Source organism: Lichenostomus cassidix, chromosome 2 (assembly GCF_008360975.1).
Source record: "Lichenostomus cassidix isolate B80296 chromosome 2, HeHo_3.0, whole genome shotgun sequence".
NCBI lineage: Eukaryota > Metazoa > Chordata > Aves > Passeriformes > Meliphagidae > Lichenostomus > Lichenostomus cassidix.
In genome coordinates, this window is record NC_139482.1 from 574,681 (window position 1) to 593,215 (window position 18,535).

Genomic DNA, 18,535 nt, shown 5'->3' on the forward strand with positions numbered 1-18,535 from the left:
CCGCGCCGAGCCGGGGGGCCGGGCCGGGCGGCGGGGGCGGGACCGCGGCGGCGGCGGCTCCGGGCACGGGCACGGGCACGGCACCCCCCCGGCACCCCGCGGGCAGCGCCGGGGGGCTCAGCCCAGACCCCCAGCCTCGGGGAGGACACACCCCGGGACCCCCAGCGTCGGCATCCCCGGTGGGGGACACCGGGGGACACATCCCGACGCCAGCATCCCCGGGGGGACCCATCGTGGCACCAGTGTCCCTGGGGCGGGGGGGACACAGAGGGCACATCCTGGCACCACCACCCCAGTGGGGGACACTGGAGGACTCATCCCGGCGCCCCCCGCATCGGCATTCCTGCAGAGGACACCGGGGACACTTCCCGGCACCCCCCAGCTCCGGGGGGGACACATCCCGGAGTCCCCGGGGCTGCCATCCCTCTCTGACCCCCAAACCGCTCCTGTTTGGGGTGGGGACACATCCCTGCACCAGCACCGGGATCCCCTGGCAGCATCCTCACCTGAGGCGGGGGGATCACACCCTGCACCCCCCACTCCTCACTCCCGCACCTCCCCGGGGGTCCCCGCGGGGCTGTGGCCCAGGGCCGGGCTGTCACCGCTCAGACCCCCCAGGCAGAGAGACCCCAGTGCCGGGCTGGACCCTCCTTGCCCCCTGCCTGGGCGCCCCACGGCCACGGCGCCTCTTCCCAGTGCCAGACCGGCCCAGTTGCCACCAGGTGCCACCATGGCCTCTGTTAGCTGTGACCTGTCCCCGGGGGCACCGTGGGCTGGCTCCTCCGATGGGCAGGGCTGCGGGCAGGGCTGCGGGCAGGGGTGAGGGCAGGGGTGAGGGCAGGGGCTGTGGGCAGGGGCTATGGGCAGGAGCTGTGGGCAGGGATGAGGGCAGGGGCTGCTCCAGCCCGTGGCCCAGCACCAGAGGCATGTCTGGAAGAAGCTGGGCAAGAGCCGGGAGAGGAGAATGGAGTGAACCTTGTCCGGCCTTGCAATGGCCACAGCAACCCAGAGATCCCCAGTCCCTTGTCCCCACATCCCGTCCCTACAGGATGGTGGTGGCTCTGCTGGGGCAGCACCTGGGGGACACCCCGGGCTGCTCTGGGGGCTCAGCCCGGACCCGTCTGGGAGAGCGGCTGCTCCTTCGCTGTCCCTGCACCGCTGGCTCCATGGATACCTCGTCCCCCGCGGCCAGCAGCAGCTCCCGGCTGGCCGAGGCTTCCCAAGGTCACCGTGTGTCCTTGGACACCTCCACCTGCAGCTCGGGAATGTGTCCATCATGGCTGCTCCACAGCCTGCATCCCACCGCGGGCATTCCACAGCCTGCATCCAGCATCCTGCATTGTACACCCCAAATCCCGTGCTGGGCATCCCACATCCCAAATCCTGCATCCCACATCCCAAATCCCGCATCCCAAATCCCACATCCCAAATCCCACATCCCAAATCCTGCTTCCTGCATCCCAAACCCCAAATCCCACACCCACATTGGCTGTCCCACATCAGACATCCTGTATCCCACATCCCACACCACCCACGCCAGTGAAGGATGCTCAGGGCAGTGCCAGGGGCTCCCTGGGGTCCCCATTTCGGTGCCCCCCACTCCCACATGGGACCCCCACCAGCTCGGCTGTGACCCCTCCTGTCCCCCTCGCTCCGAGGGGCCCCATGGGATGTGTGTGCAGGGGGGAAGGCCGGGAATGGGGTCTCCCTCTCCCCCGGCAGCCGCGGCTCCTGGCCGAGCTCCCTGCGCCGGGAACAAGCCCCGCTCTGTCCCTCTCAAAGGGGGATTGAAGGGGCTGCACCTGCTTAGTATTCCCCAGGCTTCCGGCCCTGGATGCGTTTCCAAGGGGACCGGCCGAGGGGCCGCCGGGATGGATGGGGGACACGGCTGTGACAGCGGGGAAAGGGGCTGGGGAGAGTCATCCCACGGGCTGGGGGTCCCAGTGCCAGGACCCTGCCCTGGCAGAGAGAGGCTGAGGGAAGGTGGGTGGGATCTGGGGATGGGGATGGTGCTGGGATGGAGCCTGGGCAGGGCAGCAGCCCATGGAAGCTTCCAGTAACTCCTGGTGGCAGCAAGCTGATGGGGCTGGCAGGGAGCCCTGGGACCACCTGTGCCAAGCCTGGAGCCCCCCAGGATCACACCTTGGACATCTCCATGTCCAGAGGCTCCTCCAGCCCTTGGAACAGCCCAGGCTGGTGTCCCGGAGCTCCACCTCCTCCTCTCCAGAGGATTGTGTGGCCCATGTCCCATTACAGCCCTGGGGCACCTCATCCAGGGGTGTCCCCCATCCTGAGGGATCCCTTTCCCACCCTCACCGCTGTCCCCTCAGGGTATTGACATCCCGGGGGCTCCAGCCAGTGTCACCGCAGGGTTCTGAGCCCCATGAGGAGGGACCTTGTGCTGGGGACAAGAGCGTGTTGGTGCTCCCACCCTGCCAGAGGTGCTCCCCCATTTCCAGGGCATTTCACACGGGAAGAGCTCCCACCTTCCACACAGGCTCTGCACCCTGCAGCTCTGGATCAGGGACCCCCAGCCTGGGTGGGCAGGGAGGTCTGAGGGTCTCACCCCCCTCGGTGGGCAGAGCTCTCAGGGAGGGCAGTGGCTGCTGTGCACTGGCAGGAAAATCCAGCTAGGAAGGAGTTCTGGAGTCTCGCCATTCCCACAGCCAGGACATGCAGGGGCAGAGCAGGGCTGAGCCTTAATGCTCCACTGGGGGTTCCACCACTGTGCCCAAACCCAGGGGCAGCCGAGCCCAGCACGGGGTCAGAGCCAGATCCCACCTCATTCCTACACTGTGCCTTGGACTGGGCTTTGTCAGCAGCAGAGGGTTGGATGAGGGAGGCAGGACAGACAGATGGACAGGATGGACAGACAGATGGACAGCAATGGCTCCTTGGTCTCGAAGGAGAAATCCAGCACCAGCTCCCTCACTTGGGAAGAACAGGCTGCTGTTGTCAAGTCTGTGTTTTCCTGGGGGAATCACTCAAAATATTAAAGATGAATTAAAAGCCTGGGAATTGCAGCCACCATTTGGGGCCTTTCCAGAGCAAATCTGTGAGCTCTGTCCATCCGTGCAGTGAGCTGGGGAGGAATCTCATCCCAAACCCCTTCCCTGGGAGTGGAGTGGATCATCCTGCCCTACCTTGGGATCCCCAAAAACCCACGGGAGGGGCTTTGCTCTCCCAGTTCTGCTTCATGCTCCTGCTCCTGCCAGTGCTCGGCTCAGTCCTTCATCCCAGCCCATCCCAGCTGGCAGCTCCAGAGTGTCCCAGTGGCCATGGGGACACTGCTGGCTGCAGGTGCCAGGTGGGATTGTGATCCAGGATCCCAGGAGATGGACAGACAGACAGACAGACAGAGGACAAGGGCAGGCACAGGCTGGGCTTGGATCCCCACCTTCCCAGTACCAGGAATCACCTCATCCCTGTGTCCAGTGATGATCCCCATGGGCATCCAGACCCACGGGATAACGGATGGCAGGAGCAGGATGGGCCAGGCCAGCACTTCCCTCCAGCTTCTGCTCCTCCCATCACCTTTCCCTCCCTCCCTCCTCAGCCAGGTACTGGAGAGGCTCAAATCACCTTTTTCCCCATTTTTCTTTCATTAACAAGTATAGGAAAAGTGTGAAGAAAATGAAGAATGGAAGCAAAGAGCCAGGACTGAGGTTGGTTTCCTGCCCTGGCTCAGACATGTGAACCTTTCCCTGTCTCACAACATCCTGGATGCTGAGCCTGAGCCCAGGGCCGAGCCCAGCTCAGCCAGGCAGGATTTTAGGGACAGCTTTGTCCTTGATCAGGGCTGGCACCGCCCGGGCTGGCTCTGAGGTGACAAGTCCCGATGTGACACCAATCCCTGGAGGAGCTGCTGCTGCATCGACCTTCAGCCTCCTCCGTGCTCAGCCCACAACATCCAACCCTTCCTGCAGGGAACAGATTCCTGCTCCCCGCATTCCTGCTCCGGTTGATCCGAAAATCGCTGTAATTCAAAGTCCTCGAAGCAGGAGCTGTGGTTGGGATTGCAGGAGCAGCTTGGGGAAGGGTGGTGGAGGCATAAAAGTACACAGATCTGCACCTTCTACGTGTCCTGTGGTGCTGGAGCCAAAATCTGCCCAAAAAACTTCCCTGACCTGCACGGGGCTGGTGCATTTGGGTTGCAGAGGCACAGCAGGCCCGGGCAGGGCAGAGCCCCTGGCTCAGTGCTCTCCCAGCCACTCCCGAGCCACATTCCTCTGGGGCTGCAGAGGGAAGAGGTGGGAGAGAGTTAATAATCACCTGTCAGAGCTCCAAAGAGCAAGGAGAGCCCTGAGTGAAGCCAGGCTGAGCTTTGGGGAGAGGAGCTGGCAGGGAGCTGCATGCCAAGGATGCATCCAAGGACACCTCACACTGCCAGCTGTGCCCAACACCTTTTGTGTTTGCAAACGTGCCCAGTGACACAGGTGACAAACAAAGCTGTCCCTGACCGGGGTAAGTCACCTCCAGCGCCAGCACTGCTCCCACACCTTCCTCCTTCCCGCCTGGAGACTCTGGTTTAGTACTTGTGATTTTGCCAAGAGGGCACTAAAGGCCCTTCGGAAAAGCTTTGTACTTCCAAGGCTTTGCTTTCATTACTGCTGGGAACGTGGGTGAGCCAAGGCGGCTGTTTCACAGTCAGGACAAGGAGTGAGGGGACATTTCATGCCCTGAAACGAAGGAAAAGGGCTCTGAAGTGAGCCTGGAGTAATGAACACAAACCTCATCCCTCCCACAACAAGTCACAGCCATTTAACCACCCCCGGGGTGATTTGGGGGGGGCGGGGGGGAAATCCCAATAATCACCCCTTGGTTTTCCATTGCAGCCTCCAGGTGACATCCCAAGGGCTCCCAGGGCTGCTGGAAAGGTCCCTGTGCTGTGACCCCAGCAGTGTCTGGGGGTTCCATTGAGAAAAGGAGCTCCCAGCTCCCAAATTCTCTCCTTGGAAGTTTCCCCATGAGAAAGGCACAGGGATAAAACAGCAGAGAGGGGAAAATGCTCAGACAGCCCCAAACTCTCCCCGTGCCCCAAAGTGCATTTTGGGCTTTAAATCAGCCAGATAAAGACAAAAAAAGTTCAGCTTGGGGTGGAGTTGGTATCCCAGGCAGGCCAGGGGAGGTTTAGGGTGATTTTGGGATGGACACAAGCAGTGGCAGTGCCTGTTCCTGATCCCTCAGCCAACAGTGCTGGGGAGAAATCCCACAGATCACATCTCCTGCCTCCAGCAGGATCCGATTACTGGGATGAAGATGCAAACCCCTCCCAGCTGTATTTGCAGGAAGGACAGGGAATTTTCTGGAGCAGGCAGAAGGACTCATCCTGAGCAGGTAATTCCCTTTATCCTAAGGACATCTTGGATTGAAATGACCTCAGCAGCAATTTTGAGCACCAGACACTGAGCTGGGTCAGAGCTCTGTCCCAAACACCCCAGAATGGTTTGGGTTGAAAGTCCTCTCCCTCACTCCAGCTCTGCCCAGCCCAGCTTTGGCACCTGCTGTGACCACAAAACTTTGAAGGCTGTAAACAGAAAACACTTCCAAAATGGACATTTATGATTTACCGTTTCTGTGCATCCCTCAGGAAAATGATCTTCAGGATGAGAGGAGGAAAAATGACCATTGCTGTCTGTGCTGCAGGTGAGGTGTTCATCCCAAGGGACAAGCCTTGCTGGAATGCAAAGATCCAAGAGCTCCTTCCCTCTCCCCTTCCTGCCCCCGGTGGGAGCAGCACCAAGGAGACCACAAGAGGATGTTCAGCAGGAGATTCCAGCCCTGGAGACCCCCAGCTCACCCCTGGGCTTTCCCTTCCTAGGGAATCAAGGACTGTGGGAATTACCCAGGGTCTTCACTTCCCCTCTGCTTTTGGTGTCTTCCCCAAGCTGGTTTTTTTTCTCCTTTGGAGTTCACATTCAGCCCCAAAACAGCCCCAGATCACAGTGACAACATCCAGCTCCTCCCGCAGCACACAGAGGCAAAGGAGACTCCACAAACTCCACAGGCTTTGTACAAAACCGCTTTTTTTTGCTTTTATTTCACAAAATTGGGTGGCTGCTGCAGGAATCAAACCGGCCCTATACAGAGATCAGGTGAAAAAGTGGGCACAGGGATTATTTATACAGAAACAAAACAGTGTCCAGGATCCAGGTCCTTGGCAGGATCAGCACTAGGACAGTAAAAAATAGTCTCCACCTGGATCCTTGGAATTGCTCACACTAAAAACAACCTGAGGTTACTCTAAACTGGACTAAGGGCTGCACCAGAAATCCCACGCTCACCCCAAAGACCCTGGAGGGGAAGGAAGCCTCGGGAAGGGGAATGGGAAGGCCCCGGCGGCTCTCTGCAGCACCGCGGAGTCGTGCTGGAAGACCTGGCAAATCCTTAATTTTTAATTGCTGGGAGTGGTTCTGGAGGTTCCAGAGCTGTTGTGAGTCTCTCTCCAGCCCAACCTCAACTCCCAGCTGGCCAAAAGCCACCCTTCAAGCCAAGGAGCAGCCTCCAGACCCTTGGCAGGGAAAGCCCGAATGCTCCCGGGCCAGGATGAGGGCAGAGAACCCACGGGCAAAAAGGGACTTTTTCCCAAGTTTTGGCAGCCTGGAGGTGTGCAGCAGCAGCTCTGGAGATCTCCCTGCTGAAGCTGTGGCTTTCCCCACCCCTCCAGCCACACTGGAGGGTGACAGGAGCTGTCCCAGCCACGTTCTGCTGCTGCCCCGGCCATCTGCAGGAGGTAGTTCTGGCATTCCCATCCCAGCCATCCCAACCCAATCCCAAATTCTAGCACTTCTTCGCTATCTACTTTTTTTTTTCCTTTTTTGTTTGTTTTCTTCATTTTAAAAAGTACAAAGTATATGCTCCAAAAAGAGGGACTAAAAAGAGGGGGGTTTATTCCTCAGTTGGCTACTGCACCGAACTACTCAGGGAAGGTCCAACTATCACCTCCAAAGGCAAAGGAAAGGTAAAAACCGGAGCAAGAAAACTCCTACCATTGAGTGGTTTTATTCCGATTGATTCACTCCCGGCTTCATTCCCATGGATCAATATTTCCTGTAATAAGTTACGAGGCAGCTGTGCTGTAGCCACCAGGAATCCCTCTGGACACAGCTGCAGTTCTGCTCCTCCTGCTCTGGTTTGGCATCTCCTCTCGGTGCTCTGCTCTTCCTGGAGACCCCAGAATGCTGAAGCACCCCGGAGCGGGCACAGCCCAAAGCTCAGCTCCTGCCCCAAAACCTGGATGGTTTCACCCTTGCCGGGAGAAGCCCAAGCTCAAAGCACCAAGAGGAAGGAAACCAGCGTGGAGCTCTGCAAGGCAAGCAGGCCAAGGGGTAAAGGACTTCCCACCAGCAACATGGAGGTACTCCTGGCATCCCTAAATCCAGCTTTCCCGAGGGAATGCCGAGTTCTGCCATCGTGTGGATCACACACACCCGGCTGAGGGGAGGGGAAAACCTCCCCAGGGAACAGAAGGGAGCTGAGGAATTCTCTTTTGGTCACCACTATGTTGCTGTGGAAGTTCCTTCCTCCTTGCTTGGCTGCTTAGGGAGCGGCTGAGGCTGGCGGGGCTCCGGCTGGGGGTGGAGTCACTCCTTCTGCTGGGGGTGGCTGTGCCGGGCCGGGATCTGCGGGAGACAAGGGGACAGTGAGGGACACAGAGAAGGGACACAGCTCCTGCACCCATGTGTCTCCAGGCCACAGGAGAGCCTGTTTGAGGTTAATTCCCACCAGGATCGCCCCCATGGCAGCTCTGCTGCACCTTTAATGTGCTTTTCCACCACCCAGCACCACGTGGAGTCCATGGAAGAGGAAAAAATTCCAGTATTTTTATGAGCAAGGTACCAGGGATGTGGCTCAGCAGCTGGCAAATCTATGCCAAGCAACTTACAGGGCTGGAATTGGCACCTCTCACCTCCCAGTTCTGCACTCAAGCCCAAATGCTGGCTCTTTTCTGTTTAAAACATGGAACAATAGGTTTGATATAAAGAGAGGCTGCTCCTCCCTCGGAAGGATGGATGTAGGTTAAAGCAGAGGAATCCACGATGCAGTGAGCAGGAGGGAAGGAAGGAGGCATACAAAGGACCAGCCTCGTGCCCGGAGAGGAGATGCTAATGGAACATGACTGACTTGTTTAGTAGGGGAGGAAAAAAGGAGAAATTAAGAGAAAGGAAGAGACCAAACAGGAATACAACCTGACACAAGATATTCCCAGTGGTAAAGGCTCAGGGAAAAGGAGGGAAAACTAAGTAAAGCTGGGGAGCAGAGGAATAGGAGCAATGCCCAAACAAAAATAGCACAGGCGGAGTTTTCCCGCTGGGGCTGGGAACGCCCGTGACTCAGAGCTCACAGCAGCTCCTGCAGCTGAAGCCAAAACCAGACGGGCTTTTCCCAATTATTTTTTGGGAGAGGTACTGTGAGGGATGACAATTCCTGCCCGTCCAGTGACAAGCATACTGAGTGTTTTGGGGGTGAGGATTCCTGAGCAGCAGCTGAGCCCTGGCTGCAATTAATAATGGCAAATTTATTGAGGAATTCCTGATGGAGAATTCCTCAGTCATTCCTCCCTGTGCCAGCTTGTCTTCTGCCTTCTGGGCTTGGCCACACTCTCACACTCATTCAAGCAACTCCCACACTGTGGCTCCTGATCCAGCTGCTTTTTTGGCTGCCATAAATCAACTTCATTTTTAGAGGTGCAGATTTTATATTGGGAATGTTCCTCGCATGGTTTATCTTCTCCTTCCTAACCAGGACTTCCTTGCTCCAATTCCAGCGTGCCAAGTTTTCAATAAGGAATTATTGAACTGGATCCTTCTCTGACCTCCACTATTTAGGAATTATAGTTAATTCCTCACCCTCCACTAAGTCAGGAGAGCTTTTTGATCATCACCACCTCTGTATCATTATAAATAAAATAAGGGATGTTATAAATAAAATAGAGGACAATGCACTGTGCTGGGATGCCCAGAGGGCTGAGGAGCACTTAAAGCTTCCAGCACATCCCTGGCACCACCCTGGGGCTGGCAGAGCACACAGATCCCGTTATTCCCATGGGAAATATGACGTTTTCCAGTGGCAGAGGAGCCCCCCAGGCTACCCCAGGGAGCTGCACTTACACATGCCGTTGGGAGCTGCCAGAGGGACGCGAGGGCCGATGAGGTTCCCTGCCATGGGAGCCATCCCGGGCGGGGCAGCGGCCGCAGGGTGCATGCTGGCGGGCATCATCCGGCCTGGCATGGGCTGCCCGGGCAGCATGGAGCCAGGGCCTGGCATCTGACCTGTGCAGGAAGGGAGACATGAGAGTCAGACCCTCCCAGGGGAAAACCAGAGCTGTTCTCCCAGCGGCGAGCAAGGCAGCTCCGTGCGTGCTCCAAAATCCTGGAAAACACCTTTTTGTCCCCCCAAAGTCGACACACTCCCTTCAGGGGGCACTTGGGATCTCTTGGAAAAAGGGAACACAGTCAAACCCAAGGTGAATCCCCACCAGAAAGGGGATCCCGTGGAATCTAAGTGCTGGGAAGCAAATGGAATAACAAGGAATCAAAATCAGAGCACCTGATGGAAAGGAGCAGCCATGAGGAATCATGGATGAGTTCAGTGGGAGAACTGAAATCATGCAATTAAAATTGGGCTGCACAGGAATTTCTGCTATGATTCCCTGTTTTTGCTGTGAGGGAGGATTCCAACACTTCCTCACAAACCTTCCTGTTCCAGCTGCACACAGGAACTGCTACAACACCCACCTCAGACACCTCCAGTTTGGGGTTGATGCTTTAAAACCTCCTTTGAGGGAAGGTTTGGCACAATCCAACTCCATTCACTTTTACACACTTCCATGCAGGGATAGTAACAGCTCCTTCCAGCCAACCCCAGGCAAGGGGGAAAATGAATGTGATGAACTCTCAGACACAAAAAAAGGCTCTGAATGTACAGCAGAGTCACATGGTGCTTACAGCCAAGGAATGGGAGCTCTGGATTTGGGATGGAGTCAACACCTGGGCACAAACACCATTAACTCCCAGAGAACAACCTCCAGGGATACTTCAGAGCCTCTCCCAGTGCTAAAGGAGCTCCAGGAGAGCTGGAGAGGGACTGGGGACAAGGGATGGAGGGACAGGACACAGGGAATGGCTTCCCACTGCCAGAGGGATTGGATATTGGGAAACATCATCCAGTTCCAGCCTCCCAAAGACTCAGAGGTTTTGCAGCAGGAGATGATATTCACAGCTATGAGGGGTGTTATTCACTGGCAAAATTAAAGTTCATCAGGGAATAAAAATATAAAATCTGGAACAACACAGCTGTGTTTGAGAGGCCCAGGACAGCTGGGAACAGAGAAATTCCCAGCCTGGGAGCAGCCACCTGACAGCAGCCTCAACAATGTGGCCATCACTGAACTCCACAGGCCTACGAGATTCTCTCTCACTAACGAACTGATTAATATTAAAATCCCTCTTCTGAAACACCTGAAGCTGAATCAGACTCTACTACAAACTGAGTGGCTTCACGTGAAACTCCAGCACTGGGCAAGAATTCCTTCAGGGAAAGGCTGTCAAACCCACAGGGATGTGAAGATTCAGGGATGTTTTATATGCAAATCAACCCCATGCCAAGCTAAAATTACCTCTGAACAGAAATCAAATCTACTTTATAAAATGACAATTCTTCATAAATGCAAAGTGTGCCCCTGGATCCCTGGCAGTGTCCAAGGCCAGGTTGGACAGGGCTTGGAGCAGCCTGGGACACTGGAAGATGTCCCTGCCATGGCAGGGGTGGCACTGGATGATCCTAAAGGTCCCTTCCAGCCCAAACCATGGGATTCTACAACTCCAAATCTCCCAGCGATGCTGACTGGGAAGCTCTCTCTTTCCAGGACCACAGAGTCTCCCAAGCTTTTTTTCTGCTAAACCTTGGAGGTTCAAAACCAAGCTGCATTGCCAGTTTGCTGAAGTTGCCCATAAGCTGAGAAGCTCCTCTGTGTGCGGGTCTGGCTGCCCATTTTTTCCCTTCCTCACATGGGATGCATCCTTTTCATCTCCAAATTAGCTCAGGGAGTTGCAGAGGAACAATCCCATCCCAGGCCAGCTCCAAAAGGCCCAAGCTGAGAGGAGCCAAGCAATGAACCCACCCAGAGTGGGATTAACTGAGGGGAAATCACCGCTGCCACCACAGCAAACCAAAGCCCTGCTGCTAACAGAGATGTTTTTTTCCAACAGAAAGCGCTCCAAGACAGCTGCCCATGCAGAAAATGTGGAAGTGTGACCTACATAGGGGGGAGAGCTTAGGAACAGCAGCCACGGGAAGAGATCCAATCCAAAGGTTCAAAACAATGAGACTGAACAGCCTGAAACTCCTCACACAGAGGGGCTGGGCAGGTTCCCCAGCCTGTGCTCTGCAGCCTTTCCCTGCTACTAGTGCAGCTTCACATTCCAGGGAAACCGGGAGGAAGTGCCTTTAGAGGCTCTCCAAGGTATTTATCTCCATTAAAAAGCCTCTCCCTCTATTAAATCAGCACTTGAGGAGCACTGGGCTGATAAGCAGCCGGAGGGGTTTGTTTTGATGCACGAGGCTTGGAGTTGATCCAAATCCTCCAGCATGCTCCCTGTCCAGCCTTTGCAGGGAGAACCTGTGGACACAGACAGTGCTCTGTGCAGGAGTGGCCCTTGGCAGGCAGGATTTGGGGCTGAGCCTGGCTGACACCCTGCTATCCCACTGCTGCAGGAGTTGTTTCCCCAAGAACAGCTCCAGGAAGTGTCTGCTGGCATTCCAAGGTGTGCTCCTTCCCACTGGGAACGGGTTTTACAGCCTCTGGGAATCCTGCAGTGCTTTGGGTTGGAAGAGACCTTAAAGCTCATCTCATTGCAGCCCCTGTCACAGGCAGGGATATTCCAACAGCAAATCCATCCTTCCCTCTGGCCGCCGCCCCAGCCAAGCACTGTGAATAATTAAGCACAATAACTCATTTAGCCTCGTGTCTCGGGGAAGAAGAGGCAGAATTTCCACTTCACTGGCAGCAGCATTTCTGCTCCTCCCTCTGAGTGCCAGGGTGGGACACCTCCAGAGCTGTGGCCTCACTCCCTCCAGGATCACCATTCTGTGCCTCCAGGGAATCACGTAGGATGCACAGGGAAAACTTCATGGGAAGCTGCTGCTGCTACCCCCACAGGAAAGGATCCTCAACCCAACATCCCAGGGAGCAGCTCAGCCACTGTCCTGGCTTGGAGTTACTGCTTGATTCTAAGAATTTTGTAATATAGGAAGTATTTACTCCTTTTCCTCACTATTCCAGCCCCAAACCTCTTGCCCAGGATAGGTTTTCAAACAGCCAAACTGCACCAGAGAGAGCCCAAGGTGGTGTCACTGTTCCTGTGTCACTGACCTCCCTCACACCTTCAATCCCAAATTACACCCAGCTTACAATGCTGTGGATCAGTTCCAACCCCATTTACCACTCCATGACTGGGATTTCCTTTCATCCCACTGCTCCCTGCATCTCCCCAGCAAGCTCTGTACGTCTGATGGAGAAACAGGAAGCACTGACAGCTGTTAGGGAATATTTACCTAGAGGAAGTGAACTGAAAATCCTTATCTATACCCAAAAAAACTCCCTGGAATTGTCACCAGTCCAATAAGGAAGCAAATAACATCCAGGAATTTAATTTAAACACAAATAATAAAATGCTCAGCAGCTGAAAAGCCAGAAGCCCAACATTCCTGACAAAATTTTTTGGTTTTTTAAAGTATTTTAACCATCGACAGAAAATGAGGTAAAATGTATCAGGGAAAAGGCTATTAAAGTTGCTCATCCAGCTGTGGTGGGAAGTGTATCCTACCCTCCTCATTCCATTTCTGCATTAGGTCAGAAATTATTTACCAGCTGAAAATCCCACCTGAAGGAAGAGTTAATAATGACAGCTACTAATTCCCAGCTATCTCTCTTCCTCCATGAATTTCCAGAAGTTTCTCATGTTCCCCACCACGAGTATCACCAGGACCAGGAGTTCTCAATCCACTGATCACCAGCCCAGAGCTCAAAGAGAAATCAATAAAGTGCCAAAAGTGGTACCACAGGGAAAAAATGGGAATTTTAATTCCCATTATAATGACAAGGTGCAGCTTTTCACAGTGAAATTGGAATCCAATTTTGTTTTCCTATTTGAAACGTTTTCATTCCAGGGCAAAGGGGAGAACAAAATAACTCAGAGAAAATGAATTCTGTGGTCCAGCAAAGCCAGATATGGCCATGGCAAGGAGAAGTGGGTGACTTGGCTGGAGATGCTCGCCACCACCATGCCCAGACTGACATCTAAGCTCAAAACCCTATTTCTGGGAAAAACCTCACTTTTAACTTTTAGTTAAAAGACTGACTTAACTGCTTGAGCCCCCGAGCCCAGCCAAGCTGTGAGCAGGAATTTATATTCCTCTCCTGCCTCTCCAAATGCCATCTCAGATCCTTTCCTCCCTTTGCTCTCCACCATCCCTTCAGCTCTCGTCAATCACTCCAATCCACGACGTCGCGTTCTGTTCATGGTCTGCTGAGCTTTCAGCAGAGATTGAGGTCAGAAACCTGTCTGAGAGCACCAGTGAGCACCAAGGTGCAGTCTGCAGGGAAACCCAGGCAGCTGAGCAGGTATTCCCAGCCCAGCTGCCCCTCTGGTGCTTCTGGATCTCTCAGGGGTTTGGGGTTTCCTGAATGGGTTGTTTCTTCTGCCCTGGATCCCTGGCAGTGTCCAAGGCCAGGCTGGACAGGGCTTGGAGCCACCTGGGACAGTGGGTGGTGTCCCTGCCATGGCACAGGGTGGCACTGGGTGACTTTCACAGTGCAACACAAACCCTGATCTCCTCACACTCTCCAAATTTTGGGATCTCCACCAAGGCTGCAGGAGACTCAGGGGCAGAGGGAACTGAGAGGTGTGGGGTCAGCAAGGTGAAGTTCACCAGTTTGCTATTTCCTCTCCATGCCCCCAACTTAGAGTAACTCCACTGTGCAGGTGAAGAGCTTTGGCACCTGTGGACTTCCCAGGCATTCCTACCAAACTTCCACTGAAAACACAGTGGAAGGAAATAAGCCTCTTCTGCTCTCTAGCCAAGATCAGCTGGGCTGTGGCTGGAGACACAACGGGGTTTGCCCCAAACTCTGAGCAGACCTCCAATTCTTCCCTTTACAGAAACACCAAAGCAGAGAGCTGTCAGAGGAGGTGAGAGGGAAGATCCTGGTTCTGAGGATGTATGGAATGAGGCAGCTCTGGATGCTGCCAGGGAGCCAGGAGTGCTGAGCCTCAGCCAGGGCTTTGGTGCCCTCAGCCAGGGGAGGTGCTGCTGGAAAAGTCAATCTATTGACCAGCTTTAATCAAACCTGAAAGAGAGATGTTCTGACTAATTAACAGACCCCCATTCCCTGTGACATGCTCTGGGAGGGATTGCTGGGAATGCAGAGCCTGGATTGCTGTGAGGGGCTGCAGTAATCCAGGGCTGGGTGAGCCAAGGATGTGAAAACACCAGAAATCAGGATTGATCAGTCCCCAGGGCATAAATACAGCAATGCCTTTCATCTTGTCCCTCCCAGTCTCCACAGCAGCATGGAAGGGAGAGCTGTGGATGGATGTGCCAGGATTTCCTCCTGTTCTCTGTTCCCCACTTGCCACTTCTCCCTTTCTCAGGTGTTTCCTTCATGACCACATAGCAGCCCTGAGCTGTCCAACAACAGACACACTGAGCCAGGATGCTAAACCTGAGTCTAAAACCAGGCCATGTTTTAGCACACTCCCAACCCAACTCCAGCAAAAACCAAACCAGCTCCCCAAGAGTCCCAGGGATTTCTGTCCACAGTGAACCCAGGAACTCCCTGAGCCTTAAAAACAGGGTGAGCCTGAGCCTTACCAGACAACTCTTCCCTCCCTGCCCAGTCACTCTGCACCTTCACCTGCTGAGGGAATCCACTCTGACCACTCTGCAGACCCACTTGGATTAGATGTCTCCCATTTTCCTGGTGACCTGCAATCCTCATGTTTTCCTGTGCCCTTCTACTCCTTCCCAAACCAAACAGTTTTTGTCTCAAGAGGAAAACTCAAATTCCTGCAGCTTCCTTGTTGCCATATTCTATTTGGATTATGACACCCAGACTTTCCAGCTTCTTTGGCAGCTGCCTATGAAAAATCCTACCAAAAAGTTTTGGCTAGTAACTGCTTAGATCTTCTAGAGTGGGTTTTGGTCAAGCAGTTGAAAATTGCCAACAACTCCTCCTTGGCTGTGTCCAAACCCATAACCAGGTTCCCACAAATAAAATTATTTGATTTTAAATTACCATTTGAACAACCTTTAGCAAGTAAAGCTGCCAATTCACATCACCACCTGATCACCCCACCCTCGGGAATTAGGAGTATCTCCACCTTGCAGACACCCAACCCAACAAGTCCCCTGCCAGCAGGAGAGACTGGAGACTTCCAGGTGACCCCTCTGGCATCAAACACATCCAGGTAGGACAAAGGAACCTCTCACAGTCACTTCCTGCCTCTGCTGATTGTCCCAGTCCTTTCCCTTAATGTCTGCAGATGGTTTGGTGTGCCATGAGCTGGAGAATTTGAGGATTGTTTTTGACAGAGCATCCTCTCAGACTGGAGAGCATAACACAAGACTAAGGAAACACAAATTACCTAAAAACATCTGGAAGTGATACTTGGGGCAGCTCCATTTTTTATTTTACTTTAGAGCTTGACTCTCCCAGGGCCAGGGACTCCCAGCCCTGCTGGACAATCTGCTGATGACCCTCCCAGAGAAAAAGGTGTTTTTCTGTGGTTGGAAGGAATTTCTCATGTTTGTCTCACTGCCTCCCACCCTGGCAGTGCTGGGACAAGCCTGGCCCTCCCTCAGCCCCTACTTTTGGGGTTCCCACCCTCCATAAGGCACCTCCTCCCCAGACTCCATCTGAAATGGGGGTAAAAACTCCAAAATGAAGCTGCAGAACAAGCAAAGCCCATCTTTCCAGCAAACTGCAAGTGGCACCATTACAAACCAGTAACCCAGACCACCCATCACCCCTTGGGCAGCCTCCCCTGGCAGCTCCTGGCTCACTCCTGCAGGGATTCAGGCAGGAATTCCCTGCTCTTACCTGGCTGAGGTGGGTGAGGAGGTGGCATCTGGTGGTGCATCATGGGGTAGGGTGGGGGCTGCTGGTGTGGCAGCAGCCCTGGGTGTGCTGGTGTCCCCAGGGGGTTCATGCCAGGCCCGCTGGGGTGCTGGTGGGGCTGCTGGGGGTTCTGGCTGTGCTGCTGCTCCATTTGCTGGCGAGCCCTTAACTCGGCGTATTTGAGCTGCTCCATGTGGAAGTTCTGCCTCTCTGTCAGCAGCTGCTGCCTCTGCTGCTCCAGCTGTGCCACAGACAGGACAAAAGGCAGAGGGAAGTTAGCAGTGATGGATTTCAGACATATTCCTGCAAATCAGATAGTGGATTAGCTTGGAAGGAGCCTCTGGTTCCAACCCCACCAACCCCAAACCAAACAAGTGTCCTGTGGATGTTTGCAGCAGGTTCTGGGAAAGGCTGCAGAGCTTCTTCCAGCTGGAACAATGAACTCACCTTGTTCTGTCCCAAAACCTCTCCGTAACACAGTTCATTACTCACAGAGCTCTGAACAGAGAACTCAGCCCTGCCACAGCTCTGGAAGAAACTGGGGTTTTTTTTCTATCTTCTGCATGTTGGAAAGAGGGAGAACAGGAATCTCAAGGGATTTTCTAGGTAAGCCCAAAGCAGAACGTGTTTGGAGCACACAGGAGCTCAGGGATCACAGGCAGGATCCTTCTCCATCCTTTGAGTGCAGGAATTGGATGCCACAGCAGCCAGACACCACTGATTAGCACTATTAAGAGCACTATGTGAAAAAGCCTCACATCATTTAGCCAATTAATGTAAAACAGACTACTTGGATTAATTAGGAAGTCGTGCAGAGAGTGAACCTGAGCAACCTGGTCTAGGGAAGGTGCCCTGGGTGGAACTGGATGGTCCTGAAGATCCTTCCAACCCAAACCGGTCTGGGATTCCATGAAAAGATAAAAAAGCTACAGCAATCATGTCCTGCTATGGGGTATTTGTATGATAGATCAGCATCCTGGGGAAGGAAGTGATATTTGACTTATTTCAGGAATATTGACACATTCCCACATCACTGCTCTCAGACAAACCGGACCTGGGGCTTGCGTGACTCGGCTACAAATATTTACTGAGTGTTTTAAGGTAGACTCCATAATTCAGCTGAAAAGCAGGTTGCCAAGGAGACTCTCACCTAGCACGAGTTCTCCAAAAATCCCAAAGCTCCCTCAGTACTCGGTGTTGGCAGCCTGGCTGCTGACGAGGCAGGGATGGGAAGTGGGAAGGGAGCTCCACAGAGCAGGCATTCAGCAGCCCCAGATGGGCTGAGCTCATGAATTAAACATGCTCCTGGCCGGGGTGGAGTGGCTGCTGCGGGGACCACAATGGCATTATTCATGCTGCCCTGGCTCCTTTCTGCTCAGCCACTCTGATACGCTGGGGGAAGCACCAGATAAATCCACCCCATGGGGAAATGGGGCGTGTGGGGAAACATTCCCGAGGTGGCAGACAGCTGGGAGAGGAATTCCTGCAAATGACCCCAAACAAAGGCTCAGGCAACACTGTTTTACTCCTTTGAGACCCTTTTGTGGCTCTGCTTTGCTCTCTTCATGGCACCCCATCCCACTACAGTTTAAAAGAGTCTTTAGAAGGATCTCCAAACAGCAACCAGTGCCTGAAAATTCACCTTGGAGTAAGGAAAACCAGGGAAAACTTCCCTTCTACACATTCCCTGTGCTTGGGATGAGGAAAGACATGTGGACAGAGGAACAAAAGGCACAGAAAGACAAGTTATAACATGAGGTGGTGTTAAAACTGAGCCAGGTTTAAGCTTGGGCTCTAGTACAGAGCCCAAACCCATGTTCCACACCAGGCTCTGCCACCACCTCAGCAACAACCCCCAGTGCTGCCCCCAGAGTGGCATTAAACAACTGCCAGGAACACATTCTCCAGTAGGAACTCCATCAGTAACTGGCAGCTTCCTGTAGCAGTCCTTGGAGAGATTGGTGTGGATTGCTGGATCCCCCTGAGCCTTCCCTTCTCCAGCCTGCCCAGGCCCAGCTCCTGCAGCCTCTGCTCACCAGAGATGCTCCAGAGCCATGAGAATCTCTGGGCCTCTGCTGGACCCTCTGCAGCAGAATCTCCCTGCAGGAAATCAGCTAGAATTTGGGGAGGAGGTTCTGGGTGTTACACCTGACAATCCTCCAAAATCCAACGCTGCACTTCTGCACTGTTGTAGAAGTGATGCACAAGGAGGAGCAACTACAAACTCTTAATGTTCATTCATACCACACATAACTGTGCTACAGCTTCATCTCCAGCACAGAACTTCCTTTCAGGAGGAAACCCTTCCCGGAAAGGATGGTCTGGCATTGGCAGGAGCTGCCCAGGGAGGTTTGGAGTCTCCATCCCTGGAGGTGTCTAAGGAATTCCTGGATGTGACACTGAGTGCTCTGGGCT

The 18,535-nt window shown here is 54.1% G+C and overlaps 1 protein-coding gene across 1 annotated transcript in view; it reads right to left on the bottom strand.

Annotated features, from left to right (window-relative positions):
* Window positions 1-6,009: 6,009 nt before the first annotated feature.
* Window positions 6,010-18,535, bottom strand: part of SMARCC1 (SWI/SNF related BAF chromatin remodeling complex subunit C1) — a 60,052-nt gene continuing 47,526 nt past the window's right edge. The window contains exons 26-28 of the mRNA XM_085050013.1: window positions 16,103-16,361; window positions 9,111-9,272; window positions 6,010-7,622 (exon numbers count right to left, since the gene is read on the bottom strand). Coding sequence (XP_084906139.1) covers window positions 7,540-7,622; window positions 9,111-9,272; window positions 16,103-16,361 — 504 coding nt within the window. The 3' untranslated portion in view covers window positions 6,010-7,539. The remainder of the gene's footprint in view (window positions 7,623-9,110; window positions 9,273-16,102; window positions 16,362-18,535) is intronic.